This window comes from Haliaeetus albicilla, chromosome 24, assembly GCF_947461875.1.
Source record: "Haliaeetus albicilla chromosome 24, bHalAlb1.1, whole genome shotgun sequence".
Classification (NCBI taxonomy): Eukaryota; Metazoa; Chordata; class Aves; order Accipitriformes; family Accipitridae; genus Haliaeetus; species Haliaeetus albicilla.
Window position 1 is genome coordinate 13,403,047 of NC_091506.1, and position 15,813 is coordinate 13,418,859.

The following is a 15,813-nucleotide window of genomic DNA, read 5'->3' on the forward strand; positions in this document are numbered from 1 at the left end:
CGAGATTATCAGGGTGGCAGAAGAACGCTACGTGGTTGGGCTTTCCCAGCTGGGGGCACTGATTTGCCAGCGGGCGTAAAGCCAGTTTCCCTCCTTGTCATCTCAAATGTGTTGGAGCACAAAGCACTGGAAACAGAGCTGGCAGCGAGGCATGCTGCTGCTCACAAGTCTTTCCCCATCACCTTCTTGCTTCCAGTCCCCACCACCTCCTGCTTGAACCCATGGTTCCTATCCCCAAGTATAGCAAGGGGAAGGACTGGGTGGGAATTTGGGATTATTAGTGGCTGGCACCCTTCAGTCCTAGCCCACAGTGCTGAGGATGGTCAAGGGAGTGACAGCTGTAGAGCCACTCTAATTTGTGCTGGAGTTGGACCAAAGAAACTGAAGTTGTTGTAGCGCTCATTTAGGGACCCTTGGATGCAGCAGATGTTTCTGGTATTTGATTAAGGCCATCACTGTGTTTTGGACTCCGTGCAAGATCATGGCTACTCTGAAGTGAGGGGTAGTTTTTGGCAGGGAGACAAAGATAGAGGTCTCTCATCACAGCTCATAATATTAGGATCTTATGCATAATATCTCCCTTTCAAAGAAGCAAGTGCCCATGCACGCTGAGGGTTTGGAAAAACACTTTTTGTAAGAGGCCACTGCAAAGATGAGATTGCGGTTAAGGTAAAAGGATCCACTCTTAAGACACGCTGAGCATTGTCTGCTCCTGCTAAAGGCAGTAGGAAGCAGAAAGGCTGAACGGCACGTGGTCCTCTTGGCTCCGCATGGACCCTCCCAGGGCCCAACCAGCTGCTTGGTGCAGAAACCTCCACCTGCGTCCTCCATCCCTTACACCACTCAGCCTGTCTGTCTGCCTGCCATACCTTCCCTGCTCTGAAAAGTGCTTCAAAAGGGAAAGCAGCTGCCTGTGTTTAGAAAGAAGCATCCTCTTGTGAATGTGCTCATGGAAAAAGTTCAGCTTTGACTTCCAAACCACCAACCTCCCGGTGCGGTGTTGCTGGCTCTCTCATTGACAGCTGGGTGTACCCTGATGTTTTCAGCCAAACATGTTGACTTTTCATCAGCATTTTGAGCAAAACCACTGTGTTGCACTGGCTACTTAGCAACTGGCTTCAGCCTAATCTGGGAGTTACTTGTCTGGATGTATGTCACAGTGCTGTGCTAAAGCAACACAGCTTTGAGATGCGTTTCTTTTTATTTTTTAGGTTTTTTTTTTAACTGAAGGCAACAAATGAGGAACTTTGCAGGGGGGGAATCGGGAGGGGTGGGTGGATGGATTGACAGAAGTTCCCTTCCCATGGAGTAAAACAAAGTTGATGAATTCATGTGAGCTGGCCCCCTCCCTAGCCCCATAAATGCTAAGAGAATGACCTAATGGGTTTCTTTCTTTCTCTTGTTCTTTTCTGAAAGAACAGGGATTTTTAAGCTACTGAGCAGCCAACAAATATTTTTGTGTATATGATGGGGGGGTGTGTGTGTGGAATAATAACCTGGTCCCAACCCAGATCGATCAGGACTGCAGGGGGAGGATCCCGTTCCCAGTCAATGAACAGGAATCCTTGTCAGAGTTAACGTTCAGTGCATGGGGTGAGTGCAAAGCAGCAGCTTGCTGGGGAAAGAGGGAAAGATAGGGAATGGGCCTTATATTCTGCAAGCTATAACTGCAAACCCTGCAAGCCCAGAGCTCCCGTTGGTGCACCAAGCTCTGAGACAGCGGGGACGAGCGAGTGAGGGTGACCCCAGCAGAGCCTGCGACTGCTTCCAGCTGTGGTCCAGCGAAGGCTCTGCAGAGTCCATCACAACCGTTCTTTTTCATCTTTATGTGTTTCTAAGACAGAGGCAACCATCAGGGCTCCTGCTGCATTACATTTGCCTATTTAGAGGCCTGCATTTTCCTTTTGCATTTTGCAGAGCAATAAATTCATTATAAGGTAATTGCAGCCTCATCCTATGCGGACTCTGAAGGAATGAGACTGAAGTCAGGGCGACTATTGCACTGAAATCAATGGCAGCTAACAAAGATTAATGGGGTAAGGAGGTGCCCGCCTCTGTGATGTTATTCCTCCCTGGAATAACAGGACTGGGTTTTTAAGGTTGCTTCTTGCTCTCTTTTGTGTCTCTTGCATTTGATATAGCAAGCAGATCAAACAAACATCTCCATACCATCCTGTGTTTCAGTCCCCACACCCTGAGGACAGCCTGCTGGGAACACAAACTCATCAGGAAATCCTTGGATGATATCCCAAACATATTTCTAGAGAATAGAAGGTTGGTCTGGCAGGAGAATGTGTTTAACATATAAATAATGGATGTTTCCAGCACATTGTGTGCTTTGAAGCTGCACGTCTTGAGTCCAAAAGGAAGGTGGAGTGGTGTGTTAGAGGCAGCCAGAGGACTGAGATGCTGTGTTGTCTTCAGTAAGTGCCTGGAGCCTCAAATCCTGGTGTTCGAAGATGGTCAGGAAAGCGCTTTACATTGCAATCCACAGCTGCTGTGTCAGCTGTGTGTTCACTCGCAGGTGTGCAGGCAGCACAGCAAGGAGGGGTTTGTTGTCTCATTTTGAAGACTACTCCATTATAAGCAGACTCTAATGAAGCAGACCTACATTTTTATCCACTGCAAAATGCTTTCCCTTGTTCCATGGAAAGGGAAAGGGCAGAGGAAAAACAATGCTCAAAGGAAGCAGTGGTTGCTGTGGTGATTCCTAACATCATCCCAACATGGAAATGCCCAGCCAATATTGTGCACCTAATTAAGAGAGGTCAGTGACACTTTTCTAAATGCATTATTATTCAGGATGTCCCAACACCATCACTTTTCTCCTGTAAAGATATTTAGTGCAGCACCAGCATCTTCCAGCAGAAGATCCAGCTGTTGCAGCTTTATTTAAAACTGCTACCCTTAAGGACCGGCTGCAGCACGGAGTTCAAGTGCCACATAACAAATCAGTGCAGAAGCAGGCAAAGACCCACATGTCCCAGCCACACTCACTCTTCAGGTAGGGGTAACACTCTCAAACTCCTCTCCTCCTCCAGAGCACTGATTGCTTTTATCCTCTAAATACAAATGCAGAAGTGAAAACTTTCCTCTGTGTGATTTTAGTGAATTGATTGTCTAATTTAAACCTTTCCTCTGAATTACATGCAACAAGTTATGGCAGCTGAATGTAATTAAGAATAGGTTTCTATAGCTTGACTGGAATCAGCCTTCTTCCCAAGTATATATTGTGTGCAGCCTCATATGGTACTCAAGAAAATATGTCATATGGTGCACCAGTGGATGCACATGAATTCGCTCCATGCTAGTCCTGACAGTTTCCTAGGATCTACTCTGTCTTCCTTTTCTCAGCTCCTTGAATCTTTCTGCCTTTAACCCACTGAAATGTTATGCTCTGTTCACAGATAAGTGAACTGAAAGTCGTTTGACCAAAAAGCTCTTTTGGCAGAGCCAAGAAACAACCCTGAAAGTCTTGAGGCTATTCCGGGAGACTCTTGCTTTCCAGTTTACTGCATGTGTGAGTCAAAGAGGTGGGATATGCCAAGGCTGAATGCATTGCACTCACGCAGCCGCTGACATCGTCTTTGCTCCTGATTCTTTCAGCTTCAATTCTAATGCCAGTCGAGCTGCCTCCCCAGAGCAAGGCGTTTTATTGACTTCTATTTAAGATATGAACCACTGTATGAACAGCAGGAAAAATTACAGCACCTGTCAGTGAGATGCGAGCTGACGTGGGAGCACAGGAACGACCGACCGCTACACCAGTGAAACTCTCCTGCTTTTGAGACACCTTTGGGTGCCATTTTCTATCATTCAAGTTGATTTCTGAAATGCACCACATTCCGGGTCCAGTCAAAGCACCTTCATTCACTTACAGTTTGTGTCTCCCTCCTTTCACTCCACCCACAACAGCGAGAAGGAAAAACCCTTGTTACGTGTTGTTGCAGCAGTTATTGCAACGACATCTGGTTTTGCCAGTGATGGGCTGCAGTCATTATTACCAGGAGTGGGTATGAATGGGAGAAGAGTCCCAAGCTATGATGACACTACAAAACCTTCACCCTGGAACAGTTCCATGCACAGTCGCGGTGGTGGAGCTGGAACTTGGTTGTTACAATGGCTGCTTAAATTGCAGCTCGTTTAAGTATTATTCTTGGGTGCAGCAAGAATACGTCGTTTGTTTGGAAAGGCTGTAGCAGAGCCAGCGTGTGATCCAGGAGACCTTGTAGCAAGGTCTTTGGGGCAAGCATGCTCTTTTCCTCTGTTTGAATGCATTTGGCACAACGTGATCCTGGTTTGTAAGCAGAAAAACAAATCTCCAGGACTGTAGGGTTTTGCATAGTTTCACTGCAAAGAGCAGGGTTAGAAAAATGGACTTCAGCAACGTGTTTGCAACCTGTATGAGTTGGGTTTTGCCGCTGTAATGAGTGGTGGTGCGGCAGAGACAGACATGGTTCCCATGTGCTTCCCACCGCAACCGTAGCACAGACCTCGGTTATGTCTTATACCCAGAGTGGCTGCAGGTGCAAGGCACACTGAAGGGAAGAACAGCTGATTTCCCACAGTTTTCTGCTATGTGCTGTCAGTTCCACTGACTTCAGAGATGTTTCACCTTTTTACACCAGCATAGATCTGGCCCTCATGATTTAGCAAAACGTTTGTGGTTTTTTTTAAAGAGAAACAGCAGGACTGGGACAAGATACTGACTATGCAGTGACTTTAAATAGCATTAAGGTTCTCACCTCCTTCTTGTTCCGGGAAATTGCATTTGGATCTATCGATCCCAGTGACAGGTTTGGGAGAATAAAGTTGAGCATTTTCGCTGCAAAAACCTGTGGGAGAGGAAAGCAAGCAGTTAAAGAGCTAGTTAGAGCAAGAGAGATAACATAGAGGGCCAAATCCTGAGCTGATGGGAATCAGCATGGAAGTTAAATAGTTGAGAAATGTCAACTGACACTGGAGAAAGATCTGTCCGATATTTAAAATATTTCCCTTAAAGAGAAAGCGTTTAAACTGCTCCTGGGATCAGGGAGTGGGTGTGCTAGTTTGAAATGCCATCAGCTGTCTGTCCACATGCAACATCACAACTTCATTGTACTTTGTCTTTCTCTCATTGTCAAGTTAATTTCTAAAAAGGCCTCACTTAAGCACTTTAATAAGAAAAAGCCATTTCCAGCCCTCGGAAGGGCTGGGTTTTGTTGTTTTACTGCCCTTTCCTTGCTGCCACAGCTCTGATTTCAGGCTGCAGTGCATAAGTGATGTTCAGTGCAATTTGCAGTAGTTGCCTAGGCTGCACTCTGTTTGATAAGCATATTCTCCAGGGAACATGTAAATAAACAACAGCAAAATGTGCATGCATTGGCTAAGGAAATCCATTGCTCACTTGTCTCCTGTCTCTGTTTCTGCTGATATGTAATCACTTCTGAAGCACTCCCTGACATTTCAGATCACAGATGATACATGACAGAGTAATTATGATATTAGAGGAATAACACAAGGTTGAAGTCAAAGTCATCCAGGAGTAAAAAGCAGTAAAGACTCACAGCAGATTTGGGAACATGTGTGTACCTTGGGATGGATATGACTAGGAACCAGTGTCACTGTATACCAATATATTGAGCCCCTCACTGGCTATGACATTGTCAGCAAAACTAATTTCTACTGGGGTCTCTGGAGTTAGACTAGTAAAATAACATATCTACACCAATGCAAGTATGAGCTTATGAAGCAAACAAGCAGGAATGGGGTTTTCTTTGTTTTGTGTTAACTCCAGGCAGTGATGATTTGAGGAATGCATCTTCATGAATCCTAGGCAAGGTTATGGACTTGTTGCTCCTCTCCATCCACTCACGATGACCCAGATATATGCCAAGTAACTTTAGACACACAGCTGAGGTATTTAACTTAGAAGAAGTATAATTGTCCTAGGCTTTCTTTAGAGTATGGGGAGTGAGAGAAACACCCCCCAGAATACCTCTAACATCCCAATAATGGTCTGGGAGTGCCTGTCTCCGAAGATTATCACGACAACCTCAGGCTGCCCTAAAATTGGAGCCTGAGTTAAGAGCTAGGGTGGGCTCTTATGCCTAATGATTGCTTATTCAAGAGGAAATACGTTGGCATGAGACGTTAGCTGATGCTCTCTCAACATCTGTTTAGAGTATTGGCCACAGGATCAATATGTTGGTATTAAGGCCACAGATATTTAGGTCCAAGATGACACATAAAAGAGTAAAAGATGGTATGTTTTTTGGAAGATGGGTGCTTTGCTTACTTTTAAATTTGGCTGAAGAAGGAAGTTAGTTGACGTACTCTCAAATTCCAGAAGAAGCCATGAGTTTGATGGGGATTCTGCTCTGTGTCTGCTTGCTACGTGTGTGAATATTTATATTCTCAAGGATCTGCAATAGGGATTTTGCAGAAGGAGCATAAATTTGAATCGTCCTCTCATATGAGCAACAATACACCAGCCTAATGATGTACTGAAGGCAGGGAAGGTGTGACAAGGAAAGGAGAGCTACATATATGCTCTTTCTCAGGCTCTTCCTTGTTGGAGGCAGGCTAGACAGGCTTTTGTCAGATTTGGTATGGCCGTGTTTCTGTTTGAATGATATATGCTTATTATCCCAACCCCACAGCCTACTGATGACCTTGCCTCCGTGACATGCTTTGGAAATGTTCTTGAAATTTTTGCGCCTATCTGGAGTTTTGCCAAACCGAGTCACAACCTGACTGCTAAACTGCCACAGAGATAGGGCTGGCTTCTGACCACAAGTATAGCAGCATGTACTGTCCTGGGTTGATGATATCAGTGGAGTCATTTCTGGTGTTCAGCTGTACAAGAGAAGCACCAGGCCCTGTACATAGACATGTCAGATGTACTTACACACACATATATATACTCCCTGTGTGCACAAAACCTCTTATTTATGCACAGACAGAACAAACCTTGGTCTATAGGACTGATTGGGAAAGGACTCTGCCACCATCCTTCAAAGGGTCTTCGGATCTGCAGGAAATGCTCCATTCCCTCCAACGTGTAATACACCCTCAAAATTCGGATGTAATTTTGATGATTCTTGGAGGTAAAGTCATGGCCAGAAAAATCAAGTTTTATGTTATAATATAAAATTCAGATGGTTCCCCTGGGCCTTCACTGATTTTAAAAGCACTGTAATACAGTTTGTGACGTGCCAGACTTTAATTAAAAGCCGTGTTGTTGAAATGCTGGCTGTACTTGATACATGAAGAGTTTATCTCCCTGTTGGTTCAAAGTGGCAGTGTCGGTTCTTGAGAGACTAGCTCCCAAATGCTCAACAACAGGTAATGCAGTGTTGGGGCTATTGCTGGTTGGGCTGAGGATGACACTCCAGAGCAGTGGTGATTAGGGCTGCTGAAGGCCACCGCAGGTGTGCAAAATACTAACAGGGTTCAAATCCAGCCCTTCCCTGTCTATGAAAAAGATCTCAAAATAAGATTGAAATAGATGAACATTGCCTCTTGACTGGAAGTGTAACTTAAAGCTGGTTTCATGTTTTTTGCATATGCATATGCATGTAACTATATGGATGCTTCGCAGTGTACATACTTTTCTTCTGAATGGAGCAATCCCTGTTCCTTCCACACCTCGATGTGCTTATTTCTCTCTCCCATGATCTCTGCTTGCCAAACCGCTTGTGTGAATGCCCTTTAGTTCATTTCAGCTACAAATGAGCTGGATCTACAAAAATGTGATGCTTGAACTGGTTAAGCTAGCCGGGCTCATTTGACTGAGCTGAAAAGTCTCTGGAAGAGACACTGTGATGAGCTACAGAGATCAGGTTGAGAGCAACTGAACAGTGTTATCGGGAAGATATGATATCAGGGATATGATATGATAAATATTAGATACAGTGTCTCCATATCTGGATACCAAACCGATTCATATATGTTTGTCTGAACCTGATGACTAGCATCTCTGCTAAACTGGACAGACCAGAGCAAAGCCAAAATAAGAGGTTTTAATACAGTACTTTCTTCCAGTTTGACTATATCTTTAGAAGCAGTCCTCTGCACTGTTACTGGGTACAGATTCAGGCTGAATGACTGGGAGACCCTCAGGTACTCGAACAACATGATGGCCAAGCGGGTTGGAAAGCAATAGATCAGCAAAGTGGAAATGGCAAAATGGAAAACACAAAAAGTAGAGAGAGAAAATATTGTGTACTGAGTCCTTAAGGAATAGGCTGAGGGTTAGTACTGGATTGATCACTAGGGAATATTTCCTAAGGGTTTGTCCTGCCCACCTGATTTCAAAGCATTCAGTACCAGAAATGTAGTGGGAGATACTCTTTTACCCTTACTCTGCTCTTTGCCAGCATGTGTGACTCCCGTCCCTTTGAAATTTTGAAGATTCAGAGCTGAATTTGTCTGGATTAGTTGAGAAGAAAAGGGTGAGGGCAGCAAGATCCCTCTCTCTCCGCTGGATTTGCAACGGGATGCTTCTATCAGGGCACAAGATTCATAGGGCCTTGATGAAATTGTGTTTCTGCAAAGACCAGAATTTGATTTTCCTGCACGTAGTCTGCAAACACGCTGCATTTCTGCCACTGCCAGGGCTGGTTCGGCAGCAAGGGAAGGTATTTCTAAAACAGACTGAAGGACGCAGTGTGTAATCTGGCCCACTGTTATTGTTGCCTTGGGCCCTCATTTGTTTAGGCAAAGGTAAATTCTTGCTCAGCTGGAAACCTCCCCAGCAAAAGGATGAATGCAATGGTCCTTGGGAAATGGCCCAGGGCCGAGAAGTCGTACCAGTTCCAAGGGAAAACCAAAGCCTTTGTGCCTCAGAGGCACAAACACCAATGAAATGTTTTTTGGCTCTCAGAGGAAAAAAAGCACACAAGTGTTTTCAGCTCAGCTTTATGGGAAAATGTGGCTTATGCAGGAATACTCTGCCTGTTTTCACTCCTTCCTCTTGTAAATACCTTTTCTGCTCCAGGACTGATTTCAACTAAATTTGACGGTAGCGATATTTCAGGAATAATTAATTTTTTATCAGTTTTGAGATGCAACAATAGATTTGAAAGAGAAAGAAACACACTATGCACTTATATTACTGCATGCGAGAGGCTCTCTAGAAAAGAGACCATATAAACACCTCCAAAATACTTCAGTTAGAGGTTAGGATTTCCTACACTGAAATAAAGCAACAATCTGGTACAGATCTGCAAGAAACAAGACTACAGTAATACTAGTTCCCACAGAACTGGTGAGTCCTTATTTCAGAAAGGGTTCAGTATCTAGCAGAAGGTACAGCTCTAGAAGAAGGAAAATCTTTCCACATTTTCCTTGTCTTGACTAGAAACAGAAGGCTAACAGTGTCTCTCAGATTCAGACCCCATTTTTTTTTTCTTAATATTTATTCTTTTTCCCTTTCCAAACTAAGAAAAAACAGGGGCACCGGTGCTCACGGGACCCTTATGCTGAGTCAGGTATAGCCTCACCTGTGAAGAATCAGCTACCGGCCTCCTAAAAGCACGCTTTGGGGCTCTGACTCCTATTTAAGTAAGTTTTCCTGGACTGGAGGAGTTCAGGATTCACTTCTCCTCTGAAAAGTAGGTTGGACTGTGGGGGAGGCACTTAGAAGGAAAATACTGACTGGCATGCAGGTGGTGCAGATCTCAGCAGGGTTTTGCATTTTAAGGCTAGAGGTCTTAACGCATTTCCTTCAGTGGAAGAGTGAGGTGATTAAAAAGCACCCTTTGGTGCTTGTAATGATTTGTGAGGTCAGTAGATGGCTTTGGCTACAGCAGAAGGTGTGGCAGGATTATACTGAAAGCTGAGGCAATCTGTTTCCTTTCTCTCAGAAGAAAAAAAAAAGCAGGAGAAATAGCTTAGAAGTAGATTAAAACAAGAAGCTAGCCCTAGGAGAAGAGTCTAGGGAGAAAGGATAAAGGACTAAGTCCTGTGGGAATGAGATGGTCTGTCCTTCTTGCTGGCTTAGCTGGTTCTTCCCTTTGCTTCCAGCTTCTTTTAGGATTGTTGTTTATTCTTTTAGAAACCCGGAAAGGAGGGGAGAGCTGAGGGTCAGTTGCCTTGCAGAGCCTCCCTGGGGAAGGGCAAACTGGGCAGTGCAAATTTGGATCAGAAATAGCTCTGGAAGGGAGATGTGAATGGGAGCGGGGTAAAGCCTAAACGCAAACCGAAGGAGATGGAGATGGTCTGGACAAGCACCAGCTATGGTACCAAGCCAAATGGGAAGTTGCTGGGGCGGTGATGCTTTAGCTGGAAGCCTCCTTTGGGACTCATGAAGGATTCCTGGGGCTCAAGAGCTCCAGTTTGGTTTAGAAATTGGTCATCCCCCAAATGCCAAAAATAACTTTGGCCTGACTTAGCCAGTAGCCTGTGTTGCAACTATACCAGACTCTATGAGTCAGGAAGAAAACCGTAGGAGATGAAGGGAAAGGCCAGCATCGTGTGGGCTGCCACAGGGTGTGGTGAAGAAAGCACTCTGCTACCACCTCCCGAGGTAGCATTGTTATTCGACTCTCATTTAATTAAGTTTTTCTGGAAGAGTTCAGGATTCACTTCTCCTCTGAAAAGTAAGTGGGACTGCAGGGGAGGCACTTAGAAGAGAAGTATTGACTGGCATCCAGGTGGCACAGATCTCAGCTGGGTTTTGCATTTTCAGGCTAGATGTCTTAATGCATTTCCTTCAGCGGAAGAGCGAGGTGACTAGGTGCAACACAGGTTTGCTCTTACCTTGATGGGAGTGGCGACTTCTGGGCTGGCTACCACTAAAGGAGAGATTAACAGCATGCCTGAAAACTCACTGGGTCTCTCACTAGCTGTCAGAATGGAGATGGCTCCCCCCTGCAATGCAAAATAACAGCCCACAGCTTAATACAGGTGTCAGTATCTCATTTGTATAGTAATCCCATTACTGGGAGGGGTTTAGTCCAAACAAGCAAGTTATTTCTGCCCCAGTAAGAGCGCAGTGTGGTCAGCAAGGAAGGCTGGAGGAGTAGGGGCACTAGAAGTGTCTGGTTTTTGTGGGGGACAAGGGACCTGGTTTCTGTTCTCATGCTATAAACCCTCACGCCATACTGAACTCAACTCTCTGCGCAGTATCTGTCAGCTCCCTAGGATGCCTTGTGCCCTCCTCACTAGTTAAAAAGGACTAAGAAAATGTCTGAAGTGGTAGTTCAGGTGGGACTTGAAAATAAGTTGAGGCTCTATCAGCATGACAGACTGGTGCTGCATCGGGAAAACACCACGAAGCTGGGCTCGCTCCATGCTCGTGGCACTGGTAACCTGGGCAACAGCAGTGCTACCATCCAGCATCCGAAGAACTTCACTAATTACTGGAAGTTAAATAGCCTCCTCTTCCGAGTCCCCCAGCCCCTCCAGCCCTGCAGTGCTGTGCCCAGGGCCTGACAGCGAACGCCCAGCCCGTGGTTTGGAGCTGAATGCCAGCCAGGCTGAGCCCTCCTGCGTGAGGACGGGGGCTGATGGCGTGAGGGGTGGGGGACCCGAGGGGTCTGGCTGGCTTGCTCGGGAAAGTTTGCAGAGGATTAGTTGCCAAGGGAAATACTTGGTGAGCTTCCACGCTGCTGCCGGAGAACCGGGGGCTTGTTAAATGGAGTAGCAGCGAGAAGCATCTCAAAGACCTCACTGGGAAATTAGCTCCTTGTTACAGCGGCTTTGGAGCGCAGCAAGCACTTCAGAGCATGCCATGCCTTCTTATGCAAGAACACTTGTTTATCGGTGCATGGGCTGAATCCCAAAGTACTTACTCATTTTCCTCTCCTCTGGGAAGGCAGGGAGAGCAGATCAATGACATCAGTGGGAATATTGCTAGCTTGAATAAAGGGATTTAGCCCGTGCTGTCAGAATCAGACTTCAGATCTGTTCACAAAATCAGTGCCTTTGTTTTTGCAGCCCTAATCCCTGGTACATTTTCCTGTTAGGTTGTTTAACAGAATGAGGTTACAGGGTATTTTAGCACTTCATCCCCTAGCCGCTCAAAAAGCTTTGGAGGGCTTCACCTCCTGGTTGCTGGTTGAAATGAAAGGAGAAGCCCAATGCAGAAGGGAGGTGGTGGGACTCACCCTGTTCCTGGTGTGAATGAAGGCTCCTATTAAAAAACAGGCCCATTGTTGCAAATGGCACTAATTAGGGCCATGATCCGGGTAGAAAAGTTAAGGACTGACTATACTCAAGACAGATCTCATGGGGTAAGGCATGCTGGCAAATCAGTCAGTGAATGAAGCAGAAAGGAAGGTTGCTTGTAGTTTTGTTTTTCCTGCTGTGGGCTTAGTTATTTCCTGCAATCCACAAGAGTACCACCGTGCTATGGCACGTGTCCTGGGTGCTGCCGGGAGGAGTAGGGGATGGTGCTTACCATGGAGTGCCCCAGAATGAGAATAGGCAGCTCGGGGTGTTCTTTCTTCATGAGATCAATGTGCTGCAAGCTGTCCCTGATGAAGACGTGGAAATCTGAGACAACCATACGATCACCCTCGCTCTGCCCATGGCCAACTGTAGGGGAAAAGGAGAGCATGCATCTAAGTCATTTGCAGCAGTGGTTGCAATCGAGAAAGGCTTTGGCAGAAACATTCCTGTTGGACTGTTACTGTCCTAACTTGACCTTCTCCTGCAGTCATCTCTCAACAGAAAGAGTGCTGCAGAAACACAAAGCAAGTTGTACAGAGCGGTTTAAAAAGTGCCAGACTGTCCATGATCTGATTTTTAAAAAAAATCTTCCATTCCCCTGTGTTTCTACCTGCTCTTCAAAACTACGAGTAACTATCTAATCTCTTGCAGCCTTCAACATCAGGGTGAGGAGAGCAGAGGGGCTGTCTTGCTTTGCTGTAGAGATGGTGGGTCACTGCATCCTGGGAAATGGGTTTTTGCCCCAGGAATCATAGCCGCTGGGGTCCGATGGCTCACTGTACAGCAATAACTGCTGTGTAGAATCTTGGCAAGAAACGGAAAAATTCTGAAGACTACATAGGCTTGCTATAAACTTAATGGGCCATGGACAAAGCCTTTTCCATGTGTGTGAGCTTTGCAGAGTCCTGCCTTTTCTCACCGATACCCTGGAGCACTGGGTGGGCTGGAAACCTTCCCTGCTACGAGGTGAAGCGCTCCCGCAGAGGAGGCCAAGTGACAGTGGTTGCAACAGCCCGCAATGGGAAAGTCTCCAGTAGCATGCTCCTCCTGAACAAGCGTTAATGCAAACTGTACTGCATCTGGACGCTGTTAGCTCATTCTCTATCTGAGAATGATCTTTTCTGATCAAAGGGAAGGGAAAGACTAAAACGGGAGATGGGGAGTTGCTATGGGAACAGCGGCATCCCTGGCAGAGGTGGAGCCAGCACCACCACAACCACAGTCCCAGGCAATTTGGAGCTTGCAAAGCCTGGGGAAGCAGTTTGCATGCTTATCTGACCACACATACATGTTATTATCTCCACACATACATGTTGCTATCTATCACTAATAGGATTCTTCCTTAAAAACAGTCTCCTTGTTTGTTTCTGTTCCATGCAGGTCGTTAAGGAAAACTGTGAAGGGGAAAACACATCCCATCCATATGGGATAGGGTATAGGGAGTCTCAAACAACATCTCCCTCCTGCTGTGTGTCTGCCTAGGCCTTCCCCAGTGGGCACTTAGGCATGCTTAAAGGCACAAAGGGGCAATGACTTATCAAAGGATGTGAAGTGCCTGATAATTGTTTACATGCTGGATGGTACCCCCTCTAGTGATCAGCAAAGAAAAGCATTGCCTACCTTGCCGAAAAGGTAACGGCTTTTCAGTTAGAGCTCCTAGCAATAGTCATACCAGAAGAAATCAGTACGTCTAAACTTAATTTTCTTGTAAGCCATCCAAAAAAATCAGCTTGCAAATTAGGCAGAACTTCTAATAAAAGCTGGACTAAACACACTCCATCTAAGAAAAACTGAACCCCAAACTTGTTCTTCTTTTGTTCTGCCAGGTGCCCTCCAGAGCTAGGTCTTTTGGCAGTGAACACTGCAATCGGCCATGCTGCCTGCCAGATAAACCCATAGATGTCATGCTGGTCAATTATAAATATCATATTACCCGTTCTGCTTTCCATGCACACGCTCCAATTCCTGCCAAAATATGATATAGCAAGCATCTTCCGTGGATCAGTGACCAGAAACAAATCGAAGAGCCAATTAAAATACAAGTTGCAATAATCTACAGAAGTGAAGCCATGTGTGTGGTTACTGGATCTGTAAACTTTAAACTGATTTTTATTACAGATGGAAAGCAAGCTTTTCCTGACTTTTATACATGTCCAGTCCACTCACTTTGTGGACCTCAAAGGCATTATCTGCCTATTATATAAACATCAAATTTAGCAGGTTAATATGAGTTGAATAGTCCAGAGAGAGGAACATTTTCTCTTAGCAGAGCTCTGCACTTCCACTTGTTTTTTCTCCTGTGCTGCTTGTGCTTGCTTCTAGTATCTCTTTCTCTACAGTGTCCATGTAAGACAGCTGAGCAAGCTGAAATAGCAAACCCCTGTGGCCCAGGTCTATATATGGGCCATGACTCCCTGTTGTGGAGCGGTGAGGCTTTGCTCTATTTTTGGAGGAGACAGAGGCAGGTCTGGAAACCCTCCTTGGTCCTCAGTGTGGAGAAAATCCCCTGGTCCCACTACATACCAATGATACTGCTCATAACAGTCAGTTATGATTGTGGTAGCCAAGAAATACCTGTGCAATAGCTGTGACAAGCATCTCATTGGATTTCTGCAGGGTTGGGGTTTTTTACTAATAACTTAATGAACCCACCTTTTGACCCTGCTTTTAACTACTAAACTACTGTTCCCCACTTAGATGCCACAGAGCAATGCTTGAGGAGCAGTTTGTCTGCGTGTATGGTAAAGGAAGGCCATGCAAGTCTTTGCTTTGATACTATCCCTGCCCCTTGGACAAGGTTAGCCAGATGGCGTTGCTAGGTTGTGTTCTTTCATTTTACTATTTTTCTCTCCTCCCCTCCAAGAAACCAAATTTACTCCACCAGAGAATGAGTTTATTGCAAGTTTGAATCTCCCAGCTGAGAAAGCTTCAAGGTGAGGAACTAAGACCTCTTCTATTAGAAGAGAAAGACGTGCACAACCAAACATCAACACAGTCAAGAACACTGACATGTTTTTCTCTGATCTTTTGCCTTTAGAGCCATTAAGAATAAAAGGTCAAGTTCATCCTTGACGTAAAGCTATTTGCTTTGGGTTTTGCTTGGAATGAATCTAAGGTAGTGCTTGCACAGTGCCAGCGGCGAGACAGTGGGTACAAGAGGAGGGGAACTGCCTGCACCCAGAAACTGGAACTAACCAGAGGCCGGTCCACACCCAAGTGACACAACGCCCAAAGGAGACAACAGAGAAGCGTCACGAGAATCATGGCTCCACGAGTTCCTCATCACAACACTCCCCCTGGGGCCCTGGTTTCAACAGAGCAATGTGAGGTTATAACCATGAGATGCTCATCTGTAAAGAGCTGTGATTGCCAGTGCACATCCCCATGACACACTTGGTTTTCAAAAACTGTCAAATAGGTTTCATATCTATCTGGCTTCACATCCAGCTTGCGTGGGTCACTGCTAGCATCATGTACGTGCAGCGGCTCAGTGATCGACCATTTCAGGTTGCGTGTACTGAGATAACTGTGGGCACCCTTTCCTAGATGGAAGCCTTTAAAGATGAGAATCCAAACCACATCTTTTCAAATTGCAAATCTAGAATTAGGAGGTCTAAGCCTCCATGTCCAACCAAACACACCACTGCAAAATAACAT

The 15,813-nt window shown here is 45.6% G+C and overlaps 1 protein-coding gene across 5 annotated transcripts in view; it reads right to left on the reverse strand.

Moving 5' to 3' along the window:
* Positions 1-15,813, reverse strand: part of MGLL (monoglyceride lipase) — a 108,190-nt gene that overhangs the window by 6,184 nt on the left and 86,193 nt on the right. For 4 of the 5 annotated variants that reach the window (XM_069812175.1, XM_069812177.1, XM_069812176.1 and 1 more), the window contains exons 4-6: positions 12,386-12,522; positions 10,744-10,854; positions 4,746-4,835 (exon numbers count right to left, since the gene is read on the reverse strand). In XM_069812175.1, coding sequence (XP_069668276.1) covers positions 4,746-4,835; positions 10,744-10,854; positions 12,386-12,522 — 338 coding nt within the window. The remainder of the gene's footprint in view (positions 1-4,745; positions 4,836-10,743; positions 10,855-12,385; positions 12,523-15,813) is intronic. The other variant, XM_069812180.1, reaches the window with a different exon arrangement.